At 42.0% G+C, this 24185-nt stretch overlaps 4 protein-coding genes across 4 annotated transcripts; all 4 read right to left on the reverse strand.

Annotated features, from left to right (window-relative positions):
• Positions 1-611: 611 nt before the first annotated feature.
• Positions 612-6518, reverse strand: cyba (cytochrome b-245, alpha polypeptide). Its single transcript, XM_072695544.1, has 6 exons — positions 6405-6518; positions 5805-5874; positions 4594-4668; positions 3660-3743; positions 3428-3509; positions 612-2690 (listed from the first exon to the last, which is right to left on the reverse strand). Exons 1-6 carry the CDS (start codon positions 6460-6462, stop codon positions 2496-2498), a joined length of 564 nt encoding a protein of 187 aa, XP_072551645.1. The 5' UTR covers positions 6463-6518; the 3' UTR covers positions 612-2495.
• Positions 6519-7553: 1035 nt separating this feature from the next.
• Positions 7554-13396, reverse strand: mvda (mevalonate (diphospho) decarboxylase a). The gene is made up of 10 exons (XM_072695134.1): positions 13206-13396; positions 12050-12120; positions 11854-11968; positions 10709-10852; positions 10396-10595; positions 9965-10039; positions 9649-9867; positions 8636-8751; positions 8114-8222; positions 7554-7959 (listed from the first exon to the last, which is right to left on the reverse strand). The coding sequence occupies exons 1-10, from the start codon at positions 13279-13281 to the stop codon at positions 7879-7881; spliced, it is 1206 nt and encodes a 401-aa protein (XP_072551235.1). The 5' UTR covers positions 13282-13396; the 3' UTR covers positions 7554-7878.
• A 1587-nt stretch (positions 13397-14983) lies between these two features.
• Positions 14984-20542, reverse strand: pdcd5 (programmed cell death 5). The gene is made up of 6 exons (XM_072695692.1): positions 20350-20542; positions 17755-17795; positions 16758-16819; positions 15828-15919; positions 15613-15684; positions 14984-15442 (listed from the first exon to the last, which is right to left on the reverse strand). The coding sequence occupies exons 1-6, from the start codon at positions 20413-20415 to the stop codon at positions 15395-15397; spliced, it is 381 nt and encodes a 126-aa protein (XP_072551793.1). The 5' UTR covers positions 20416-20542; the 3' UTR covers positions 14984-15394.
• A 1438-nt stretch (positions 20543-21980) lies between these two features.
• uraha (urate (5-hydroxyiso-) hydrolase a) lies at positions 21981-23797 on the reverse strand. The gene is made up of 4 exons (XM_072695549.1): positions 23708-23797; positions 23066-23208; positions 22520-22655; positions 21981-22423 (listed from the first exon to the last, which is right to left on the reverse strand). Exons 1-4 carry the CDS (start codon positions 23756-23758, stop codon positions 22334-22336), a joined length of 420 nt encoding a protein of 139 aa, XP_072551650.1. The 5' UTR covers positions 23759-23797; the 3' UTR covers positions 21981-22333.
• Between the last annotated feature and the right edge of the window lie 388 nt (positions 23798-24185).

Raw genomic sequence — 24185 nt, forward strand, 5'->3', positions numbered from 1 at the left:
GAGGAAATATCATGTTTATATTCACACCTAAAGGTCATACTCTTCCAGCAAGCGCTCCGAACCCGTCAGATAAACCTGTGAACGTCACAAAGCACCTTCAGAGAGAGCCTGTAAGAGGAAGTGTCTATTTTTTTCCTGCTGGTATGGAAGTGAAAGGTGTGGCCGTGCTCTTGCCAAACACAGCAGCGTCTTGTGGAATAACCTCATTGAGACGCAGCTCATACAAACAGCACATTCCTGGCATGAAGGTTACGCAGTGTAGGTAACAAAAGGCCGACTGTTTTCCATGGTGGAGGAATCGACAAAGTCACAAAGTGACATTTCTTTGTCGAGGTCGTGTTTGGACGCAGAAGGTCAGAGAAACACACAACTTCCCTTTTGCTAAATATGGCTGTAACGTGTGTGTGTTTCACCATCACGGTTTATTGCCTGCAGTGTCTGTGTCACATACTGCACTGCTGCAAGAATAGGAACGAAGGATTTCCCCACATTTGGCAACCAAAGCAGAACTGCAACCTAAACCAAGACGAGTTCCACTGCTCAGAGAACTGGAGAACAGTCGGTTAATAGAGGCAGCAGGACTGTACAGTAACTCACAGTCAACAAGCGGCCATATTAGATCTCCTGAGTTTATTATATTGTATAGTATAAAAGCACGAGTATATACAGTACAGTATGAGGTCAATATTCATCATTATTGAAAACACAGTGAAATCCCAACACAGTAACTGTTTACAGATTTAAGAAAACATACAAACAAATAAACAAAAACAACAAGAAAACGTTCATCCATCCACTGCTTGTAGAACATTCATAACTCCCAAGTCACCATATCACTTCATTCCCACATCAGGTTCTTCCTCAGACTAGGGTTAGTCTAAACCAGGGCTCACCCGCCTTATACGGGGTGGGATAGTTCAGCCCTGATTCCACTTGTTTAATCAGCGAGTCTCAGTCTTACCCACTGGTTCCTTTTATACACTCTTTAAAATAAAGGTGCTGTAAATGTTTTGAGCGATGCTTTAAAAGAACCACTTTTAGTTTCATATTTGAGTGTGAAGGATCTTTAAAGGACCCCCAAAACTTTCTCCTGATGTTACGGGCAGCGGTGGCTTAGCGGTTAGAGCTCCAGGCTATTGATAACAGGGTTGTGGGTTCGATTCCCGGGCTCGGCAAGCTGCCACTGTTGTGCCCTTGAGCAAGGCCCTTTACCCTTTCTGCTCCCCGGGTGCTGGAGTTGGCTGCCCACCGCTGCCCACCGCTCTGGGTGTGTGTGTACTCACTGCCCCTAGTTTACTAGTGTATGTGTTCACTACCACAGATGGGTTAAATGCGGAGGACACATTTCGCTGTACAGAGTACACTGACAAATATGTGCACCTTATGTTTCTTTATCAATTTAATGGGCTCATCTCTATTAGAAAAATGGTTCTTTTTGGAACCAAAAGTGGTTCTTCTATGGCTTCGATCTCAGAAAGTGTAGAGGGTGGGCTTTCGCTTGGTTAGAAAATAAAACCATAACAGCCCAGTGTGGACAAGGTAGGTGACCCCTGGTCTAAACCTGACTCTTAGAAGGCCTGTTTTCTGCACATAAAGATGGATAGCTTGTTCTATGTAACTGGTAAGACACAACATGACTAGTTTCAGTCTGAAAGTGGGACATTGTGAATGTAGAGATTAATGGCATGCGGGTGAAGCAACACAACAATGAAAGCTACTGACCAGTGATCACAAAGCTGTAAAATGGGTTTTTGACTTCATTTCGCCTGGCTGGACAGTTTGCTTGATAAATAACATACACAGTTTTCAACAGAGTGCAAAGATGGACGTAGTAAGCTCAGAAGAACCAGGCAGCGCATGTATGAGACTGACTACCAGGGATACTGCAGAACAGCATTAGAAAACACACAGGAACATAAAAAAATGCATAATATAAAACAAACACTTTTATGACAATCGCAACTGCTTTTAAGGAATACTCTCCCGCGATTCATGCTGATTTCTATAGTTGCTGTCGCACTTATTTTTTTTTTTTTGCATAAGGTGAGTCTGACAGTTGTTTTTTACGTTGTATCAGAATTTCATGATAAATAGACTCATAGAAAAGCTCCAAAATAACTTTTTACATCGACTTCCATTGAAAGTTAAGAAGGTTTTTTCCTCCTCCTGTAAAGTTGACGTTCTTAGGATTCCAGATTTTTGACTAAGAGCAAGGATAGGCATTTATTTCAGTGTGATCCTTTAGAGAAAGAACAGAAAAGCCATTGACTAACAGTAGAAGTCAGTGGGCAGGAGCTGAAGCAGGCTGAGTCAATGTTTTCTCAGTTCCTTCCTAAGAACACAGAAACGCTCTGAAATAATCTCTCCTGGCTGACGACACCCTTCAGATGCAGCTCGAAAAACTTGAACAGACTAAACCTGTAATTATGCCATCATCACCTTTTATACAGCACTTTGTCAGCATAAGAGTCCTTTTGAAGGAGACCCACGGCAGATCAGCCCTCATTCGCAGTCACGGGTATGGGGTTAACGTAGGCTGCAGACTCCAGGTCTTCTGCTCTCTTCCTGCGCATTTCTGGGGGTGGGCGTGGTGGTGGGTTCTGAGGGGGGTGCTTGATGCTCTGTGTCAATGTTTTGGTGGACTCTGTCTTGGGCAGAATCGGCTCCCAGTGCTCCCCGTGGATGGCCGCCTGCGTAGAAGCGGTAAAAGGAGGAGATTTTAGAGAAGTTAGTAGGTTGTAGTTCCCCACAGAACCCACTAGTGTACACAATCAAAGCCAGGAGAACCACAGATGTTGCAACCCAGAAAGGAAGGGTGCTTAACTGAGCTACAACTGCTGTGAAACTGCAGGGCATCACAGTCGACAGACATTTCTGAACGATGGGAGGTTTTACTGCAGGAAACAGTAAGACTGTTGAGACACTGTTACACTGCTAACTCACATCTGCTCAAATCTTTTGCAAATGGTGAATTCAATGGAATTAAACCTGCAGATGGGAATAACTAGTAAACAGATTGAAGGAGCGGAGCCACAGACTAAACATCTTACACAGTATTCGAGCTGCAGCTCATTTACTGATTATTTTAAGACTCAGCTCACTAAGGATTGTTGAAAAACTGAGATACAGAAGTAAAAATGTGAGTTAGGACAATTTTAGACTGAGTTAACTAAAAAATGACTGTACCATTTTATATTGGCATAACTTCTGAATTACTTTTAAGATGAGGCTATGTGTGTGTGTGTGTGTGTGTGTGTAAAAGGAAATTCCTGTAAGGCAACAACAACTTCTTTATTTCAGTTTCATTTTTTCACAACTATCTGCCTTCAATTATTTTAAAAAGGGCACATGATTACCTAGCCTGACCCTGTAGTTAATGAACTTACAGCAAAATCAGAGGGATGAAAAAAGCTACAAGGACACTTACAGACAGGTAGATCAGGCTGGCCATGCCCAGACAAACACATCCTAAAACTGTGGCAAGCATGAAACCTCCCGGGACGCACAGCCTGTAGGTTAGAAATGAAGAAAACGCAGGGCATTACGTGCTAAGGAACAGCGTTTTTACGCTAGTAACCCGTCTGTCTGCTTCAACAGTGAGATGCTTCAAGAGACAAGGGGAAAAATATGTAGTCTGGAGATAAGGTCAGTGCACTCACGCTGCATGCAGGAACGCTCGGACGTAGTAATTTCGTGTCAGGGGTCCGAAGGCCTTTACACATACAGTGAAGCAGTGCTGACCACTGGAAAATGAGACAACACTGAAATATGAATAACCAGGTTCTGGACATTGCACATCAGCAGTTGATGACTTTCTATATTGTGTATATTTAATGCACATTCATGCACCATGCAGAGGTTTTAGACCTCTAATCCCACTATTCTAAATGACTATTCCCCCTAATCCCAATAATCTAAATATTCTAAATCTCAGCAGTGAGAGAGTTTTACTGCAGAAGCTCCAGATCTCATCAGAACAGATAAAGCAGCTGAACATAAATCCAGTAAAAAGGAGAAACAAGAGCTTCTCATTCTGAAGAAAGAAAGTAGTGAGGTCTTGTCTGTGAGCTAGTCTGAAGAACAGAGCTCGGTTCCTCCAGGGTTCTCCTGGACGCCCCCCAGTCCAGCCAGCACAGCGTGGAGGATGTGTTCACCTCCATCAGCAGCAGCAGCAGCAGCAGCAGCAGCAGCTCACCTGATTTACCATCATTAAGCCCTGATTTACCATCAAACCAGGTGTTGATCTGAGGAGAACTCTAAATAATACTAGACTTCATGAGGAGAACTTTGGAGATGTTCTAATGATGAACACAGTGATGGAGAACCTCCACCACAGTTTTCTGTAGGAGTGTTATTATTAGTGTTTATTCTAATATCAGTGATTTACTGAGCAGATGAGGCCTAAAACCTTTGCACAGTTACTATATATAAATATTATAAATCTTGTTATATGTGACAAATAACCATTGATTTGATTCATTATTGAAGATGCAGTAATTGATAAAGAACTGATACTGGTTGGGACTCAGAATTGAACCAGTTTCCTGAAACCAGTCTTGCAGAAAGATCTGAGTGTAAAAGAGAGTTACTCACGTTCTCTCAACACTGGTGCCTTTGGCCCTCTTGCTCCTTGGGTACTCAAGCAAACACACAAACACACCTGCAGCTCTGTGCAAGTTAAGGGCATCAAACTACACGGAAGGCAAACCACCAACTTTTCACTTACACATTCACACTCACACATCTGGAATCAGCTCAGTTTTCTATCGAATGGAACTAATTTAGTTGCTGTTAACATGCAAATGTAAGGTTCTGAAATCAGTCAGAAAGTTCTGGACAAATGATGAGGCAGAAAACAAAAGACTGTAAGCAGAGAATTACAATACAGTCCCATAGAAAAGTCTGAGCAGCCCAGGTCAAATTAAATGAGTAGCTTATCTGAATGTAAATAAGCCACATCCTTTACAGAGCCGCACTTTTACACATTCTGAAGCATAACTACAACATTGTTGTTTTTTTTAATAAAATAAACCATTAAATAGTTTAAAGTACTTCTACATTTGTTTCCAGTATGTTAAATTCTGAAAACAAATTCACAAAGACAGATAAAATTCAGAATTTTAAAGTTTGTTTCCTGAGGATTTGTTCACTTATTTACACTCAGTAAGTTCTGCATATGTCACTGCCTAAGAATGGACTGCCCAAACTTTTGCTTTTGATTGCTATATACTTTTGCATATGACTGATGATATAATGTAATCTAGCTGATCCCAAAACATGTATACTACTTAATTCTACATTTCAGAAGTGATTATTGTGTAGAAAATAAGGGAAACTATGAATATGGCATGATTCCAGTTTAAAGAATTGAAACACTTCAACAAATATTACATTTACTAACAGTTACCAACTACTGTTTGTGTTAGTTTAACTTCAGAACAAGATTAATAGTAATTACACACAGTAAATCCATACAATTACTAAGCACTAGTGTTTACTACTTCTGAACACTACACAAGTACTGCAGTTTACTCATATACACCAACACTGTAAAAGACAAACCACTACAGAAGTATTGCACAGCCTTACAGAACCGGTACTGTGATTAGTAGTCTGATAGATGGGCCTATTTTCGGCCTACATTGATACAAGCTGAAATAGAAAGAAGAAGAAAGGACAGAAAGGGGAATGTAATACATGAAGCTCATATGAGCCACAAGTAAAAGTGGAGATAGATTGTGGCTTGATCCACAGATGACTGGTCAACATTAAAGCAGTCCAGGATGGCTCATATGAAAGGATACATCCCAAAAGCGGCGAACTCCCAGCCTTTCAACTGGCCAGCCACCCCAACAATTCCACCGGTCAGATAAACTGAAACAGGGAAGTAGTTTTTAAAAAAAGGCTCTTGTGAATCACTCCTGCATTTCCTCATCAGCTCTGAAGACCAGATTTGATGTAAACCTGCTCCAGTGTGTAAGAGCTCTCTACACCTCTACTCAGGCTAAAAGAAGACACCACCCTAAAGCTGCTCACTCAGCCATAAGGACAGACAGGGATTTGTCCAGTCTATCACTGAGGTCAGTCCCCTGGACCAACCTTCAGATTTACAGCTTTATTAGGTTTAATACTTTTTGGCATTATGGGAATCTGATCTGTCAGTTTTTCTTTATTTTGTGTTAAAATGTCATGAATTTAATGAATGGACCAATAGAAATGCTCCAAACCGACTTCCATTAAAAGTTCTGTTTTAAGTTGCTATTTTGGATATACGAGGTTTTTGAGTGGCATCAAAGACAGCAGTGTAAGTAAATGGTGATAACTAGACTCACATCAGAGCATATGAGCTTAATAACGTCTGTCTCTGGCTTGAAATGACTGAGCTATAGTTCTGAGCTACTTACTGAGTCCAGACGCAAGGGCTTGTTCATTAGCCCACATAGCCCACTCAATCTTCCCCATCTTCTCAGAGGTCTTCTAAGAGCTCAGAGGGTTCCTGGAGGAGCTGCTGCTGCTTCTGCTGCTGCTGTTAGTGAAGCCTTTCAATAATCCCTCAACTTTATTCAGCGAACAAAGGTGGGAGGGGCCACACACCGTAAAACCCCACCCCCATGACGTCGTCACTTCCTTTAGTCAGGATTCCTCCACAGCTGTCCACTGTACACCAACAGACGTGGACTGACCTAGATATGCCCCTGTCTATACCTGTGCAATTACCATCAACACTGATTCAGTTAATAAATAAATAAGCCATAACATTAAAACCATGGATGACTGCAGTGAAGAACACTGGACATCTGGTTCCTGGTGTTCTGGTGGTCTGGTGGATCTACATATTAGGCACAAGTGAACAGTCAATTCTTGCAAAACTGAAAGCGTAAGAATCTGAGACACTTTGACAAGAATCAAACTGTGATGTTCTAGACAACTGGGTCAGAACATCTCCCAAACATCAGGCAGGTTCCTGGTTCAGGGTCATGGGTGCCCAAGGCTCTCATTGAAGCTCATGGAGGTCCCATCTCACAACGTACAGGACTTGAGATCTGCTGCTAATGTTATGCTAATGTGGTCTTGGTGCCAGAGACCACAGCAGGACACCTTCAGAGGTCTGGTAGAGTCCATGCCTCGACGGGTCAGAGCTGTTTTGGTGGCACGAGGGGGACCTACATAATATTAAACAGGCGGTTTTAATGTTATGGCTTTGGCCTATGAGTGAACCCAAGGTTATTATTGGATTTTGCTACTTCAAATGTTCATTATATTTAATTAAACCAAATATTTATACATTAAATGGTTTAACTTAGTTTTATTATTTAATAAACATTTATTTAGCTGTTTTTTTATGAGTGTTTTAGTTGTAATGACATTTAATATATTTTATGTCTGTTTTGCTTATATAGGGGATAAAGGTGTTCTATAAAAACTATAAAAACATTTTAAAAGATTAAATGTTATGCCTACATTGTAAAGCAAACAAAAGTAAATAAATCAAAACTAAGAAATAAAAGAATGGATAATAACAGAATTAGAAAATGAGACAAACTCATAGCATATATACATGAAATATGTATATTTGAATAACATTAGCATAATTTTTAACAGCTAGAAAAATACACTCAAAAGATCTACATAAAAATCATGTACATACACACATACATACATACATGTGTAAATAGACATTATTGCATTTTAAATGGTACAAAATCTGAAAAAAAAACAGGTCCAGGAAATTCTCAAACCCTCTAAACCATTTCGATCACAAAAGTAAAGCAAATATAAAAATCTTGCTCTAAAATCAGCTGTTAACTGAATATTTTTCGTTCTTCTTCCTTTTCCCCTCCAGGACTGATTTAATGCTGTGGTAATTCCTCTTAACACTCAGGTGCTTTTCTTGGGAAGTCCATCTGGGCTCAACAGATGAAGGTTTGGTTCCTCCACCACACACGGACCCGGCCCCACCTTAGAAAACACATAAATTACTGTAAAAGACGATCCCTGATCTTTCTGCAGGTTAATGATTACACAGGATTTACCCCATTCCTTCCAACACTTGTTTATTGTTCTGGAAATGATCACAGTTTCCTTAAATCCGAGGCAGGCCTGAGTCACGTACCTTGGTGCTGATGACGTAGCTGATGCCCTTCGGCACAGGCTCCATTCTGATGGCTCTCCTCAGCTCCTCAGACAAGGAGGTGGGTTCCACAGGGAGGCCTTTTACAAACCTGAAGAGAAAACAAGCTCAAGTGTTTGCAGTCATGTATTAAAACATCCTAAATATACACCAATCAGCCATATCATTAAAACCAGGAGACGTAAATAACATTGATGATCTGGTTCTAGTGGCACAAGGTGGATCTGCATATTAGGCAGCGAGTGAACAGTCAGGTTGCTTGGAAACTGAGTGTAAGAATCTGAGACACTTTGACATAAACCAAAAACTGTGGTGTTCTAGACGACTGGGTCAGAACATCTCCAAAATGTTGGGCGGGTCATGTGGGGTGTTCTCAGTATGCGGTGGTCAGTACCTACCAGAAGAAAGAGCTCCACGAAAAAGACAACCTGTGTGTAAACTTAACAATATTAGTGGTTTTAATGTTATGGCAGATACACCATCAGTCTGAAGTTAAAAGCTTACTCTCCACCGTTGGTTTCTGGGGGGAAGAAATGACGAACAGCCTGGACGAATTCAGGCACATGCTCTTGTAAGGTGTAAATCACAGCATTAGGTCCTGCATCAAAGGTGTACGCCACCTGGAAAACATACGGGTCAGCCTTTATAAGGGATATTCACAGCTTCACAGGCTTAGTCGCACTACTGAAGGCATAAAGGGTAAAAAAAAAATAATAATAATAAAAAAAAACACTGACATTTTCCCCTTTACAGGAAACCACGGCTGTGTGAGTGCTGGAAAAACTAATAGCAGTACCTGCACAGAAAATTTAATCAGACAAACTATAAAATAAATATACTTTTCCAGATAATTCATAATCTCTGAAGGCTTGCTTGCTGACTGGTCAGGGTGAAGCTGTCCTTATCTCTGAAATGCTGTTTAGGAAATTGGACTGCCACATTGGAAGTGTGCTACACAGATGGGGCCATCTAGTGTTCATTAGATGAATTACAAGAAACTGCACAAAATACACTTCTAATCCAATGTAGTGGACTGTATGTGTCACATTAGGTCAAAACTAGCAAGGGTGAATGAACTGCAACTGGTTCCTTGGCCTAATATAATTTGGGGATTATACCTGGAACACATTTCAGCATCCTGATCTGCAAACCAGCAAGCATCTGGTCACTGAATCCACAGAATACATCATGTCTTGATTTCCAAAATTCCAAAAGTATCTGCACACCCCTTCTTCTTCTTCTTCTTCCATGAATAGACGTATATCCTCAATTAAAAGGTGGGCCCATGTCTCACACATGATCATAGTGACCATGGGACACTTTGGAGCAGCTGCACGTGAGCTTATGGTCATTGACATCAGCATTAGGGTGTAAGGTTCTTTGGCATGATGGGGATCTGCACCCAATACCTTTGGGACGAGCTAAAGTGGGGTTTGTGGTCTAGAACTAATCAGCTGACATCAGTAAACCAGTACATCAGGGTGATTTCTGGCCTATTCTCGTGCTGCTGTACTCACTCTGGTCTCCTGGTAATGCTGGTTGTAGCGATGGACCAGGCTGATGATTCCTCGTGATATGTCGTTGAGGTAGAATATGGGAGGGTAGGTGTCCAGGCAGGTGGCGTGAAATTGGTTACTGTCCTTCATAGTCAGTTCGCCAAATGCTGCAAAGTCCCGTTTCTGGATGGCGCTGATCATCTCCTCCATACGACTAGGGACCACGCTGTCTGCACGATGCTAAAGGGGAGGGGTGCAAAACATCCTACTGACCATTCTGTGTTTTTTGGGCATACAGGAAGTTAAATACGGACGTTGATGCTAAAACCTTCTGTACCTTTAGCAGTTTGCTTGTCTTCACACTCGTCTGCATGCCAGAGGTACTTCCAACAGGCTTGCGCTCTGCACTGACCTGAAGCACAGTCGTTAATTTCATTATACACCAAATCTCAGCTTCTAGAAGTGACAGAATGCATTGATTTATCAGGTCTCATCAGGTTGTCATTAGCATTCAAATTATTTTAGCTGTATATTATACTGGATACTTTCTGGTTTTGTAGAAAATAGTATTTATACAGGGTCAGAAACCACATAATCAAGTATATTTAAAGAAAAATACCTCAAATTATCTTCTTATATCATTATACAATAATGATATAAGAAGTAAACAAAGTCTTTCAGGGTGGTTTGATGTGAAATACTGTATCAGTAGTGGTGATGTAGTGGGGCTGTATTGGCCATACTGGCTATAACGTCAGTTATACTCACCACTAGCACCAGTACTCTGAGCTCTGGCCAGTGGCTCTCGGGTTCAACTTGCTCAGCCAGGCTGTCTTTTCCATCCTCCCTCTCACCCATCTTCCACTGGACAAAGCCCCCATACATGCTCCTGCAGGCACTGCCCGACCCCTGCCGTGCCACCCCCGACAGCTCCCCCTCCACCCCAAACAAACGGGACAGGGAGTACACTGGCAGACGGAAGACAGACCAGGATAACCGATATATTATGTAATACAGGACAGACGGCTAATAAGCACATGAACAGCAGGCATACAGTGAATTATACAGCCTAAAGGCTTACCCAGGCAGGCATACCCAGCTGCAGAGGAGGCCAGTCCAGCTGCTGTTGGGAAGTTGTTGACGGAGCAGATGTGAACCCGGTGAGATAAAGTGATGTCATTACTGGGATCTTCGTCGCTCCGCCTTTTCCGTGCTAACCTTCGAACTGGACACACAAAAAAGAGAGAGAGCACAGAACATCACTCTACTGCACCACACAGATTCAATAAGGACTCGAAGAATCAGTAGTGATATACATATATGTGTCCAAATGTTTGTGGACACCCTCATATAATAATAAATAATAAAGTATTCAGCTACTTTAGGTTGTACCCATTGTTGACAAAGATGCACACACACACAGTGCACACATACTTTTTAGTCCCTGTAGAGAAGAAGTACTGTCAATAGAATAGGACTCTCTAGAGCAGATAAACATGAACCTATTGGCTCCATGCTGCCTAATAATGCCAGGCGTGGACTAGAGGGGTATAAAGCCCCCCAGCATTGAGGAGCTGTGGAGCAGTGGAAGAACTGTGTTCTCTGAAATGATGGTGGTGGAGCTCCATCCAGTGCTTTTGGGATGAGTTGGAGAGCATGGGATAACGCTCTTGTCACTAAATACAATCAAATCCTCACAGCAATGCTCCTCTAAAATCTAATAGTAAGTCCAACCAAAGCAGGAGAAACTCTTTTTAATACCTTTGATTTCAGAAGACACAGCGAAAGAGCAGGTGTCCCAAAACTTTTGTCCATATGGTGTATCTCAAAAGCAACCTCTAAATACTGTTCAAGGGTTATTATGGTTACTGAATGTCCAAAGGTGTCATGGAGCCGAAGTGGAAAATATTGTAAATAGCAGCTCTATAAGCTTATTTCTATATTTTTATTTCTATAGATTTATATTTATCCATTGTCTCTTGATCTTGTGACTGGACAGTCATTCTGCAAGCTGTGCTTATATTTTCTGAGTTAACTATACCATGGTTCAATTCTACAGCGGCACATTTTTACTAACAATGATTAAGGCCTTCTTTACTACAAGATATTAACTCATTTAATTACAAAACATCTCATTATTATTACACACTGAACATTCCTGCAACACACTTCTGTAGCCTTCATCCACTTTTTCTTTGTCTCTGTATTTCTGACACAGGAACCTACCTTCTCTAAGGCAGGACTGCAGCCTGGGCTGGTTTATATCCTCCTCTTTGCCATTCAGCCAAATACGGTCCTCCTGGAAGTCTCTACTGCATGCCACTGTGGTGGTGGTTTTGAGCTGAGGGACAAAAAGAACCTATGAGGGTACGAGCAGGACCAGGACACCACTCCTCAAAGCTCCAGATGAAGCTGATCTTACCTGGTCTTGGTGCAGAGTGATGCTGAGCGAGGAGTTGATGGGCAGAATGAGCTCCTCGTCCCGTTTCCCCCCTGAGGAACATATCAGTTCCAGTATAGGTACGGTTTTAAGATGTATACTAGTTAGAGAGAGCTCACTGCATTCAGAGCCAGCCGGGAAGACAGTGCTGACTCAGATCTCAGAAAATATTGTGCTGCTATGAATTAATGTGGCGTACAAATCACATATCATAACAGATCATCTTGTAGAAAGTGCAAGATCTTAAGAAAGTATCACGCAATAAAATTACTTGTTGTAAATAAGACACTGAATATTTACAGAATATGTAATTAATTAATAATTATGGGATTTATGCTGTAAAGGGCTATAATTGATTATTTTATTTTATTATTATTAGATTGTGCTGACTCAGATCGTTCATCCAAGAACAGCCCATTATGAGACAATATTATGTTGCTATGAGATAATGTGACGTAAAAATCACATCGTAATAGAACATCTTGTAGAAAGTAAAAACTTTTTTTTTTATTATGAAATCATGAAATAAAATATGTTGTATATGTATGTTACTCTAAAATATTATGCTGTATAAAGGGCTATGATTTATTTTTTATTTTATTATTTTTAGACTGTGCTGACTCGGATCGGTCATTCAAGAACATCTTATTACAAGAAAATATTATGTTGCTATGAGATAATATGATGTAAAAATCACATATCGTAATAGAACATCTTGTAGAAAGTATTTGCTAGATCATAAGAAAGTATTTTTTATTATGAGATAATAAAATAAATAATACTAAAAATAACAAATGCTGTAAATATAAAACACAGAACATTTACGGAAGATGTAATTATGGGAACCTGTGCTGATATTAAGATATTATACTGAAAAGGGGGCTTTTATTTATTTTTATTTTGTTTATTAGCCTGTTAGGAAGCTTACAATTATTACAGTGATATTAAAATGAGATGTCATATCTCATAATAATAATAATAATAATAATAATAATAATATTATTATTATTATTATTAACTGAACGCAATAATAAGTCACTTTCTTAAGATCTTCTATGTGATAATTACGGTACCCAAACCCAGGCTGGCTGTGCTCACTTGTAACCACTCCAGAACCGGGTCAGTATTCAATACTTACAGTACTTGATGACAGCTATGTTCACCGGAGCGGTGCAGGTGATCACCGTGACTCTTTGGCTGCTGGTCTCCGGCATGTTTTTCACTCCTGTGGGGATGAAAACCCGCTCCAGAACTAAAGCAGAACCGACCCTGACCCGGAGCTCCGGGTTCGCCTCCAGCACAAATAATCACACGCCGGACTTTAGGAAGCCATAGTGTGACAGCTCAGCCTGGGATTGGTTAGTGTACAACCACGAGGCTCAGCTCTCCACCAATCAAATAGCTCCTTGTACGGCCCCTAAAGAAATCGACCAATGGCTGAGGTCGTACCATCCTCACACCAAAGATGAGCTCAACGGACTCCGCCCATTTCACGCTGACAGTCCGCGCAGGCGCAGTAGTGAAATGATAGGAAGGTCATCAATGACGGGCTGTGCGGAACAACCAATTAAAATGTTATTAATTATAATAAAAACAGCCTGGAAAAAAAACATTTCTCAAAGCTGAAGTCTATTATTCATTAATAAATTTTTAATATTCTGCTGTTGTACACAATAAGTAAAATCTTACATTACAAATCTTTACAAAATTAAACTATTTCTATTTTATTAGCATAAATACCTGTACATTCAGTAAATTCTACTGTAAACTCAGTTCTGCTTCATGAGTTGACATATATTCAGCAAATTCTTTTTAATGTTTTGTAATATTTATAAAGGTAAAGCTTTAAAACTCTAATTGTGAAATAGTACAATATGATTGGCTTTATATAAGGGATGATTTTTCCAAGTACAGAATGAATCAAACAGCCCTTCATGAGCTTGACCTGTAGGTATGATGCTGTCCTATAATAATTAATAAGTAAAATAAAATTACATTAATTATTACATGAAATAGTATTAGGTAGGATATTCAGGAAATAAATGTTAAAAAATGTATTTCTCAAATCTAAATTTAGTGCGTATTAGTTAAATACAGTACACACAGTAGCCCAAACGTCTACCAAAAAAGATAAACCTTTGTTCAAGTACCAACTAGCAAATGGCAATATTCTTTTGTATATTTTGTCCCCAGAGTAAATATTTAAAACTTAAATATTACATTAAAAAAATATTTTCCTATTATAAAATACTACAGTATGGTTGAATAGGGATACGGTGTGGTAGGGATACTGTCCTAAAGTACAAAATTAATTTGATAGTGCTTCGATGATGTCCTATTATAATTTCAAAGTAATATTATGTTAAAATAAGAAATGGTTGCTAACATCAGTTAAGTGTTGTACAGGTATGGTTAAAGCATGTCAAACAGATAATATTAGATAGAATTTAAAAAAAAAGTAATATATATATATATATATAATTTTTTTTTTTTTTTTTACAAAATTGTTAAAAACATTTTCCAAATCCAAGGTTTGGGTACATAGTCAAGTATGGTACACAGAGTAGGTCAAACGTTCTCAAACAATGTGAATTACTGTTGAGCTGCATTCCTGTTAACATAAAGGATTGTAATTGGTCAATTTCACATTTATCAAACTATAAAATGATTAATTTAGATACGTAGATGATGAGGATGTAGATACGCATCACTCCAGCTCTTAGTTCAGATGTTTCCAGCCAACATTCCATAAAAATACATAACTACTGATTGCTGTAGTTAACGTCTGTACAGGTAAGGTCTGCATTGCTGGTAGGATAGATGAGCAGGTTTAGGCTGCTGGTTGCAATTCTTCAGATTTACACAGAGAGACACACCCTTCTAAACACCACAGACATAGGAAGATCGTGTAACAGCTGTGTTTAAGGCTTTTTATTATGTAAACAGTTGCACATACATGTCAGAAAAGGGGGGGGGGGGGCTACAAAGAGAGAGATGAGAATGAGGCCAGCATCATTATGGCGCTAATTAAAACATGTCTAAAGCAGTCTCTAGTGAAATGGAACTGCAGCACTTCAGCTACTGCAGCTTGGCTTGTGTCAAAAAAACAAAATCCAGTGAACCGTATTGAAAGAGGGGATAGAAAACAAACAACATGGGTGAGAACATGGGTTCTGGTGTCCCCAAAGGTCTAGAGTCTCTATCGCAGGATGCTCTCCTTAGACAGCGCCTTTGGTTGGCCACAGTGACGCGCTCTGGTTGTATTCTTAAAAAACCAGAGTCTCCCATCCACGTCTTTCCAGGAAACCTTTTTAGCCAGCCTTGATTTTAATCATCGTCTTCTTCATCTGAGTCCATCACCCGCCGTCTGTTAAACTGTACCACAAGACAAGAACACTGAAGATGAACACCTGTGCTTTTGGGTTTAACATCCTTTGAGCAACAAAATCCCACGGCAGTATCTCAGCGGAAACTTCAGACGAGGGTGAAATTGACATTTTAAAGACTGAAACCTTTAAAATAATTAATAAATAAACTAAGATTACCTTGACAGTCATCTTCTTCTCTGTTTGTTGGCTGACTTTTTCAAGGATCTCTATCAAACCGCTCTCTGTGATCTGAGAAATGAAAGATGAGGGCCTTTAAATAGTGGATACACACAAACACACACACACACACACACACACACACACACACACACACACACACACACACACACACATATACACACAGGCTGGAGTTCTGCAATCGTCTCCCTCACCTTTCCCCCAAGCTGGCCAAATCGTGCCATTTGAATCAGGTAATTTTCCACTGCTTTCGCTTTGTCTGGTTTTACCAGTGCCAGGTTACTCACTGAAAGACAAGGCAAAGACACCTGACCATCAATTAACCATCTACTGCAGGGCAGCACGACTCCAGTCCTGGAGGGTCGGCCTCCAGTAGTTTGGTGGATGCCCTATTCAACTCATCAGTTAGTTACCATACAAAGTGGGCATGTCTGAGTAAGGCAACTCCAAACTAGGGACGCACCGATCCATCCTTTTCTTTTCCGATACCGATACATGAACTTTGTGTATCAGCTGATACTCGATACTGATCCGATACCATTGATGAATGAATAAACCACATATTTGACCGTTTGGGAGAGACTTAAGGCATCCGGATTGACATAATCATTACTTTCCCAACGTAAAACAAACTATAACAAATGAACACAATGTATATGAACCCAGTTTCTGTTCATTGGTCACTAAAATGAATAACTGTTCTGGACCTCGTGCTGAACAGTGCACGAGGTGAAAGGGCAGCTCCTCCCTTTTCGGTTCTCCTTATATGGAAGACTGGATTAGGGGGGAGTCTTGCTGGTCGCTATGATGTGTATGGTGTCTGTAGGTTTGTCTGATTCTGGGTTATGAAGCCTAGAATACCGGTGGTGCGAGAATTGGGTTCAGTGAATGGATCTGACTAACTATCAGATACTCGATCCAGCTAATTTTGTCAGCATCGGGACCCATATCCGATCTTAGTACCGGATCGGTGCATCCCTACTTCAAACATTGCTGGAGTCTGGCCCCTCATGACTTTTGTTGTGCACCTCTGATCTACAGGAACATGGCTACACTGAGCATGAGGATAAAGACACAGGCGCTCACAGATATAAAATAATCTTAATGATAGAAAATGTGCGTACATCTGGCACGGGCTGACTGGTCCAGGACTTGAGCCAGTATGGAGTTTCTCATTTCTGTTTCCCTGCAAAAATAAAGGAGCACATTTATTGGAGAAGGCAAATTTGAGAATGCAAATTGAGTACTATGGGGAGAAAGCTCTCTATTCGTGTCAGTAGTATTTAGTATATTGGTGCTGGTATCTCCAAACTGGCAAATTTACAGGAGAAAAAGAAAATTATTTTAGGAGCATTTCTATTGGTCCATCATCATGAAATGTTGAGACAATGTAAAGAACAACTGCCAGATTCACATTATGTCAAAAAGTGAAGACAAAAAATGGAGATACAGGATTTCTGCCTCACAGCAACACTTTATAACAGAAAAGCTGGTTGGATCAGTCTTTTAAACACAGTAAAACTATAACTACAGTCACTACAAATAAAATGCACAGTTGACTGTTCTGATTGATTAAGGGCGTTTTCACACCTGCAGTTGGTTTGTTCTGGTCCGAGTCAGTTGAGGAGTTCGTAAACTCTGAATGAGCGTTTTTTTCCCTTTGGTTTGGTTTGGTATTTTCCACAGAGGGAAAAATCCAAGCTCACCAAAGTGCATCACAACAAACCATGTGAGAACCACGCTCCAACTGCTAATTGGCAGACCTGTCTTGGGCGGAGCAAGACGGTAAATACAGGAAGAAGGTCCTGTGTTCTGGACGTCTGTGCAGTTTAAGATGGAGCAGCGGCAGAGAGGCATCTGCTCACAGCTGTAGTAACGTTGATGATCTGGGCAGTATAGCAGCTTACACTGCTGTTTAGCTCAGACCTGCAGAGTACAGCTGACCGTTGGGTCGGACCGAGGTTTCAGATCACGCTTTCACCACAAACGAACAACCGCAGAGTTAGTTTGGGACCAGACCGAGACCACCATCATGAAAACGAACCAGAGGGTCCACCGATTTAACTGGACAGTGCAGGTGTGAAAATGCCCCAATGACTGTTGTGACTGGACTGGATATACCTCTGCTTAGCTTCCTGTTGGCCTTGCTGATCACTGGAGTCCTGAAAAAGAAACACAAAAGGCGACTGAGGCAACTGTAGAGCATCACAGACATGTAGTATGTTGACTGTAACAGCACCACACCCCTTTAGACGTAGGTTTTCACAGTGCCATGCCTACAAGCAATGCTTTTTTATTTTATTTATTTTATTTCTGAGTATCTGAGTAAATGGAGCTTGGCTGACTATTAGACCCAATAGTTATTCAGATAATTTAGGGGAGTGACACCCACTGCATGTCCTGTCAGGAGGTGGATCTACATATTAGGCATAAGGTGATGTGTTGGAAGCTGAGCATAAGAATCTAAGACACTCTGACAAGAACCAAACTGTGATGTTCTAGACAATGACTGAAGGGTCAGAACATCTCCAGAACATCAGACATCAGGTCTTGTGGGGTGTTCCCTCCCCGTATACAGTGGTCAAGTGCTCCAAGGAAGGACAATCCTTGGGTCATGAGTGGCCAAGTCTCATTGATGCTCTTGGAGGTCCCACCTCACTACTTACATGACTTTAAGGATCTGCTGCTAATGTCAATCTTAGTGCCAGATACCACAGCAGGACACCTTCAGAGGTATTGTGAAGTCCATGCCTCTACTACACAATGTAAGGTTGTTTTTTCTTGGTAAGGCTGATCAGGACATCTTCCATGTCCCAATCGTGAGACGTTTTGGACCACAACTGTGACACAAAGCTTCAATAAGTCAAAGAACAGTAGGATGTTATTTTCCAAGGCAGAGGCAGGGGGTAAAATGAGGGTCCAATAATGACAGGAGTGATCACCCTTTGATTGAGCTACACTGTGCTGCAGCTGCAATGTGCCATAAGGCCAGTCAGTAGCGCTCCTTGTTAACATGCACCAGGCTTCAGGACCTGCTTTGGACCAGACCGGTTATACATGCCAGAGCTGAGCACAGGACATTCACTATTGCATGAGTAGCTAACAGGACACTGCTGAGGCCACTAAAAGCTTTCTACTGCTAAATCTTAAAAACACAGCTTACCGGGTCCATCTGATTCCACACTAAACCCTGAGGGGAAAGCTGACATTCAGTCAGTGCACATTACAGACTGTGTGTGTGTGTGTGTGTGTGTGTGTGTGTGTGTGTGTGTGTGTGCATGCAACAAATACAGACTTTGTTAATTACTAAATCATTTATGCAAAATTCTTAAACAATGAAAAGGAACAGGATAGTAAGGATAGAACCGCCAGTAAGGTAATGAGCCCTTCTACATTTTAAGCAAAAGGGTTCTGCATAGGTTCTGCATAGATTATCTGTAGAGGTGGGCAATATGACATTATTTTGTTGTATCTGATCAATCAGTTATCATGATACACACCATATGTATATGTATATTTTCTGAGCATGCCAAAAGAACCATGTCTAATGCAGCATATTGACTAAAAATCACTGTACTGACATTATGTATATATGTATATATATATAGTTATATAATATTGTACTATATGGAAGAAGATGCTTATATTGTTATTATACTATTATATTATATTATATACTTCTAAAGTCCAACAGATTACTTCTCAGAGTCAGAGCTGTGGGGTCATCCATGCTACAACACATCTGGATCACAGAGGACTAAGCCTTGCTTAATGGCCCAACAGTGGCAGCCTGGTGAACCTGGGTCTTGAACCCACAACCCTGTGATCAACATCCCAGCACTCTAAAAACTTTCACATATCCCATCTTAGAAAGCCAGGGTCAAAATTGGGGTCATCCGGACTGCAGTGCCACTGCCGTAGAGAGGGCCCAGAGGCCCAACCACGGCAGCTGAGTAGACCTAGGTATCGACCACACAACCCACCGGTGATTAAAAACCCAGCACTGCCCCAATAATATGTTTTAATTGCATATCCCAGCGTTGAAGGCCAGGGTCAGATTTGGGGTCACAGAGGCTTCAGTGCCACTGCAGTAGAGAGGGTTAGGGCCCAAAAATGGGGGCTTAGCAGACCTGGGTGTCAAACCCACAACCCTGTGATAAATAACCCGGCGCTCCATCCACTGCATCATTATCATTTACGAAGATCCATTAAGTTATGGAATTATTTTTCTCTTAAAAACTGAGCAATATTAATTTAATCCTAATTTGGGGGTTAATCTCAGATCTGGGGGGATCTCAGCCCTCTCACGCCCATCCCAACCTGGGGGGGGGGTCCAGCTTTTAGGGCAGAGAAAGACTAAACTGTACACCAGTAGAGACTTCTGGACCTGGGCTGTAATCCTGACCTACAGAAATCAGATTTAGGTTTATTATATTTCTTCTAATCGCCAAATTATGACATTTAAAGGCAGCTAGCCAGGTTAGCATAATGAGCTAACTAGCTAGCTAGCTACAGAATACAGCACAGAGCAGGCTAGTTAGCCAGCTGGGTAGATTTGTAAGGGGGAAACAACTCAAATGAATAAATAATAACGTTATTTAGACACTTTAGCTCCAGCTCCAAGAGGTTTAACAGTAGTGTCACGCCCTGGCCTGCAATGTGCGCCTCCATATAAGGTCTGGCTCCCGTTGGAGGAGCTCCTCTGCCTTCACTTACCCCATGTTTAGCCTGAAGTTCTGCCATACGCTGCCTTCTAATAGCTTCCAGTTCTTCATCAGCCATTTTCTCCGAGTATAATTACTTTTAATGAAGCAGAAAAGTCTGAAATATCAGAAATGTCACTCGGCCCGAGATGCGCCTGCAGTACAGCAGCTAGACAGGCTGTGCTAATCGACGCAGGAGCAGTCGAGCAGCCGAGCAGTCGAGCAGTCGAGCTGTGCAGATCAGGCTCACAGAGTGAGATTCAGAGCAGGCCACCTGTGGTGACCCCTCCACTCCAGGGTTTATTTCTGTTTCTTCAAAATTCTGAATTTACACGATTCATAAATCTTTTTTCAGATTTCATTACATCCCTGTAACGGGACCAGCTCACAGCTGACCAGCTTAGGTCCTGGACTTTGGTTTAGCTGGGTTACCCGGGTGACAATGCAGACCAAGGTGCTTGACCAGGGTGATCAGCATGACCAAGCTGGTTGACTAGTATGACCCAGGAGGTTGGCCAGTATGACCAGCATGACCAAGCTGGTTGACTAGTATGAGCCAGGAGGTTGGCCAGTATGTCCAGCATGACCAAGCTGGTTGGCTAGTCTGACCCAGGAGGTTGGCCAGTATGACCAGCATGACCAAGCTGGTTGACTTGTATGACCCAGGAGGTTGGCCAGTATGACCAGCATGACCAAGCTGGTTGACTAGTCTGACCCAGGAGGTTGGCCAGTATGTCCAGCATGACCAAGCTGGTTGACTTGTATGACCCAGGAGGTTGGCCAGTATGACCAGCATGACCAAGCTGGTTGACAAGTATGAGCCAGGAGGTTGGCCAGTATGTCCAGCATGACCAAGCTGGTTGACTTGTATGACCCAGGAGGTTAGCCAGTATGTCCAGCCTGACCAAGCTGGTTGACTAGTCTGACCCAGGAGGTTGGTCAGTATGACCAGCATGACCGAGCTGGTTGACTTGTATGACCCAGGAGGTTGGCCAGTATGTCCAGCATGACCAAGCTGGTTGACTTGTATGACCCAGGAGGTTGGCCAGTATGTCCAGCATGACCAAGCTGGTTGACTAGTATGACCCAGGAGGTTGGCCAGTATGTCCAGCATGACCAAGATGGTTGACTTGTATGACCCAGGAGGTTGGCCAGTATGTCCAGCCTGACCAAGCTGGTTGACTTGTATGACCCAGGAGGTTGGCCAGTATGTCCAGCATGACCAAGCTGGTTGACTAGTATGACCCAGGAGGTTGGCCAGTATGTCCAGCATGACCAAGATGGTTGACTAGTCTGACCCAGGAGGTTGGCCAGTATGTCCAGCATGACCAAGCTGGTTGACTAGTATGACCCAGGAGGTTGGCCAGTATGACCAGCATGACCAAGCTGGTTGACTAGTATGACCCAGGAGGTTGGCCAGTATGTCCAGCATGACCAAGCTGGTTGACTTGGTTGACCAGGGCCTACAGCATCTGAAATGACCAGTGAGTGAGGCTACAGGTGTAGTCTGTGATGCTGTAAATGGTAAAATAGTGAAAAATCATGTAAAATCTTATGCAAAAGTTTGGGCACCCCTGGTCAAATGATGTGTTGTTGATGCTGTAGGTGTAAAATAGTCACATCCTGTCCAGAGAGACACTTCAGCACATTCTAAAGCATCATTACTGTTTATTTGCTTAATTTAACGTTCTCCAAAACCCTGTTAAACATGGTCCATGCAAAAGTAATGGCACTCTAAATAACTGTCATTTTATGTGTACTGAAGAGTGTGTGCTGCTTTGTGTTTAAGGATGGCTCTGCAGGATATTCCGATCGGAGAAACCGCAGTTCCCTTCCCTGTGTTGGAGGTATGATGGTACTTCTTAGGGCCCTGTGGAACGGAAAGCAGCTCATGTTTGTTTGTTTGATACGTGTTTGAATGTCACTTTTCCCAGACAGCACTCGATGATCATTGCTTGTCTTTGGGCAGACCAGGGCGAGTACTGACATTGTCCTGTTTAACTTCCTCTGTAGGTGCTGTAAGAGAACCGGCTCAGAAGAAGTGGGACATGGAACTTCTGAGATGGATCCGTGATGGTGAAGACAATCTGTGGGTAAGAAGGTAATTAGCAGCGTTGTTGTTCAGCACCTGACCAAAACACCCCTGTACTCTTTATTAATACCCACATTAGCACAGCAAGTACCTCAACATAAGGGTAGAAGCAGGTCTCTCCCAAGGCCTCCCAGTACCGCCCAGTCTCAAACCGCATCTTATAAACCCCAGGAATAAAGGCCTCTCTTGTGATGAGTCCTGGGCAGCGTCCATCATCGTTCGTAGCTCTATAAGGAACAACACGGCTCATGTAAGAGATCTGATCTGATCTGATTGGTATATGTACTACAGTCCTGGACTACATTTTTTTTTATTTATGTAGTTCAGGACTAGGCTTAATCCCTGTCTATAGAAAACCTTTCACCAAAAACACTGAATGCCCTAGAGAGGCCTAAGGTCACCAAATCCAAACACTAGAGAGCACCACTGGTGGAACTGTGTTCTCTGGAGTGATAAATGGAGCTTAATCCAACACCATTACTAATCATTCAGTACCTGCCTGAATGGCTGAATGCAATCAAATCCACACCGCAGTGTTCCAACACTAGTCTAAAGACCTACAATTAGGGTGCAGCAAACGGGGACAAACTTTATTTATTAAGACCCTCGATTTCAGAAGAGACACTGAAGAGTTTACCCTGTCCTCAGCAGGGTCCAGGCTGCTGAAGCGGGGTCCAGGAGCTGAAGGCTGAGATCCATGCTGGCCGCTGGTATTCCTCGGCCGGTGTTCAGCACATGAGTGGTGAGGGGGCTGAACGGAGGCGAGGACATTTCTGCACACTGTAACAGGGGTGTTAGAAACGTTGTACATCGTCAGCTCACACACAGTTTGCTCGCTTACAGCTGAGACCAGGGGTGACCGGTTCTGGACGTCCACCATTCTGGCCATTCTGGCTCTAGTTCTCAGATGCTCCTGAAGGCTTAATTACTCTGATCTCTTACACAAAAACACATAAATTATTCATATATATTGTGGTTTAATATATTGACTGATATTTCAATTAATCTTACATTTTTATTTGTGGGAATTTAATTAGTTATGATTGAAATGGGGACAGAAAAGCATATTTACTATTAACAGCGAAATGTCAACAAGGGCCCAACAGTGGCAGCTTGCTGAGCCCAGGTATCGAACCCACAACCCCGTCATCTAACCGCTGACCACCACTGTAGTTTCTTTATTACTGACCAGACAACAGACTACAGCTGATTACCATTTACCCAAGCATGAGACAGTCTCAACTATATACAGTCCCAGTCCTACGGCATCATCACTTACCCTATACAGTTGGATCGGGAAGCCCCTTCGATCCTGGCAAGAGCCCGACATCTCCAGGAAAACACCGGGCAGTGTGCACTTACTCCTCGGTTGAGCTCCAGTCGGATCGAGGGGGGTTCTTCTTATATATTAAGTCTTGCTGAATACAGCTTAGGTGTGCATGTGGAGACAGGATGGAGACAGTCCCCTCCTCCCAGGCACACCTGTTATTCAGGATGCAGATGTTGCCTAACGGTCTCTAGCAGCCGTTGCACGTACTCTACTTCCCTAAATGTGACCCCTAGTTTCAAAACTACATGTTTTCTAAGATATGATTACCACCAGTCTTTAATATCTGTTTGTAGCGTTGATGGTAGACGTGGAACACATTAACATGGTTCCACTGTGCCCCGTAATAACTTTGTGAGCAGTAAATAGGGCCGGCCCAAACCTTTATGGGGCCCTAAGCAGATTTTCATTTGGGGCCCCCCCCATACCA

The sequence above is a fragment of the Salminus brasiliensis genome, chromosome 13 (assembly GCF_030463535.1).
Source record: "Salminus brasiliensis chromosome 13, fSalBra1.hap2, whole genome shotgun sequence".
Taxonomy (NCBI): Eukaryota; Metazoa; Chordata; class Actinopteri; order Characiformes; family Bryconidae; genus Salminus; species Salminus brasiliensis.

Coding starts and splice junctions, on each gene's coding strand:
- cyba (XM_072695544.1), bottom strand. CDS start 6,462: ATGGGGAAGATTGAGTGGGCTATGTGGGCTAATGAACAAGCCCTTGCG. Junction 3,510..3,659: donor CGAGCGTTCCTGCATGCAGC/GTGAGTGCACTG, acceptor TCTAACCTACAG/GCTGTGCGTCCCGGGAGGTT. Junction 2,691..3,427: donor CCAGCCTGATCTACCTGTCT/GTAAGTGTCCTT, acceptor GCTTCTACGCAG/GCGGCCATCCACGGGGAGCA.
- uraha (XM_072695549.1), bottom strand. CDS start 23,758: ATGTCGGGCTCTTGCCAGGATCGAAGGGGCTTCCCGATCCAACTGTAT. Junction 23,209..23,707: donor TCCCGATCCAACTGTATAGG/GTAAGTGATGAT, acceptor CCCCTGTTACAG/TGTGCAGAAATGTCCTCGCC. Junction 22,424..22,519: donor GCTTCTACCCTTATGTTGAG/GTACTTGCTGTG, acceptor TCTTACCCACAG/ATTGTCTTCACCATCACGGA.
- pdcd5 (XM_072695692.1), bottom strand. CDS start 20,415: ATGGCTGATGAAGAACTGGAAGCTATTAGAAGGCAGCGTATGGCAGAA. Junction 16,820..17,754: donor CAACAGGAAGCTAAGCAGAG/GTATATCCAGTC, acceptor TTATTTTTGCAG/GGAAACAGAAATGAGAAACT. Junction 15,920..16,757: donor CCAGTCAGCCCGTGCCAGAT/GTACGCACATTT, acceptor CTTGTCTTTCAG/TGAGTAACCTGGCACTGGTA.
- mvda (XM_072695134.1), bottom strand. CDS start 13,281: ATGCCGGAGACCAGCAGCCAAAGAGTCACGGTGATCACCTGCACCGCT. Junction 8,752..9,648: donor AGCATTACCAGGAGACCAGA/GTGAGTACAGCA, acceptor TATGTTTTCCAG/GTGGCGTACACCTTTGATGC. Junction 7,960..8,113: donor GCTACGTCATCAGCACCAAG/GTACGTGACTCA, acceptor GTGTTTTCTAAG/GTGGGGCCGGGTCCGTGTGT.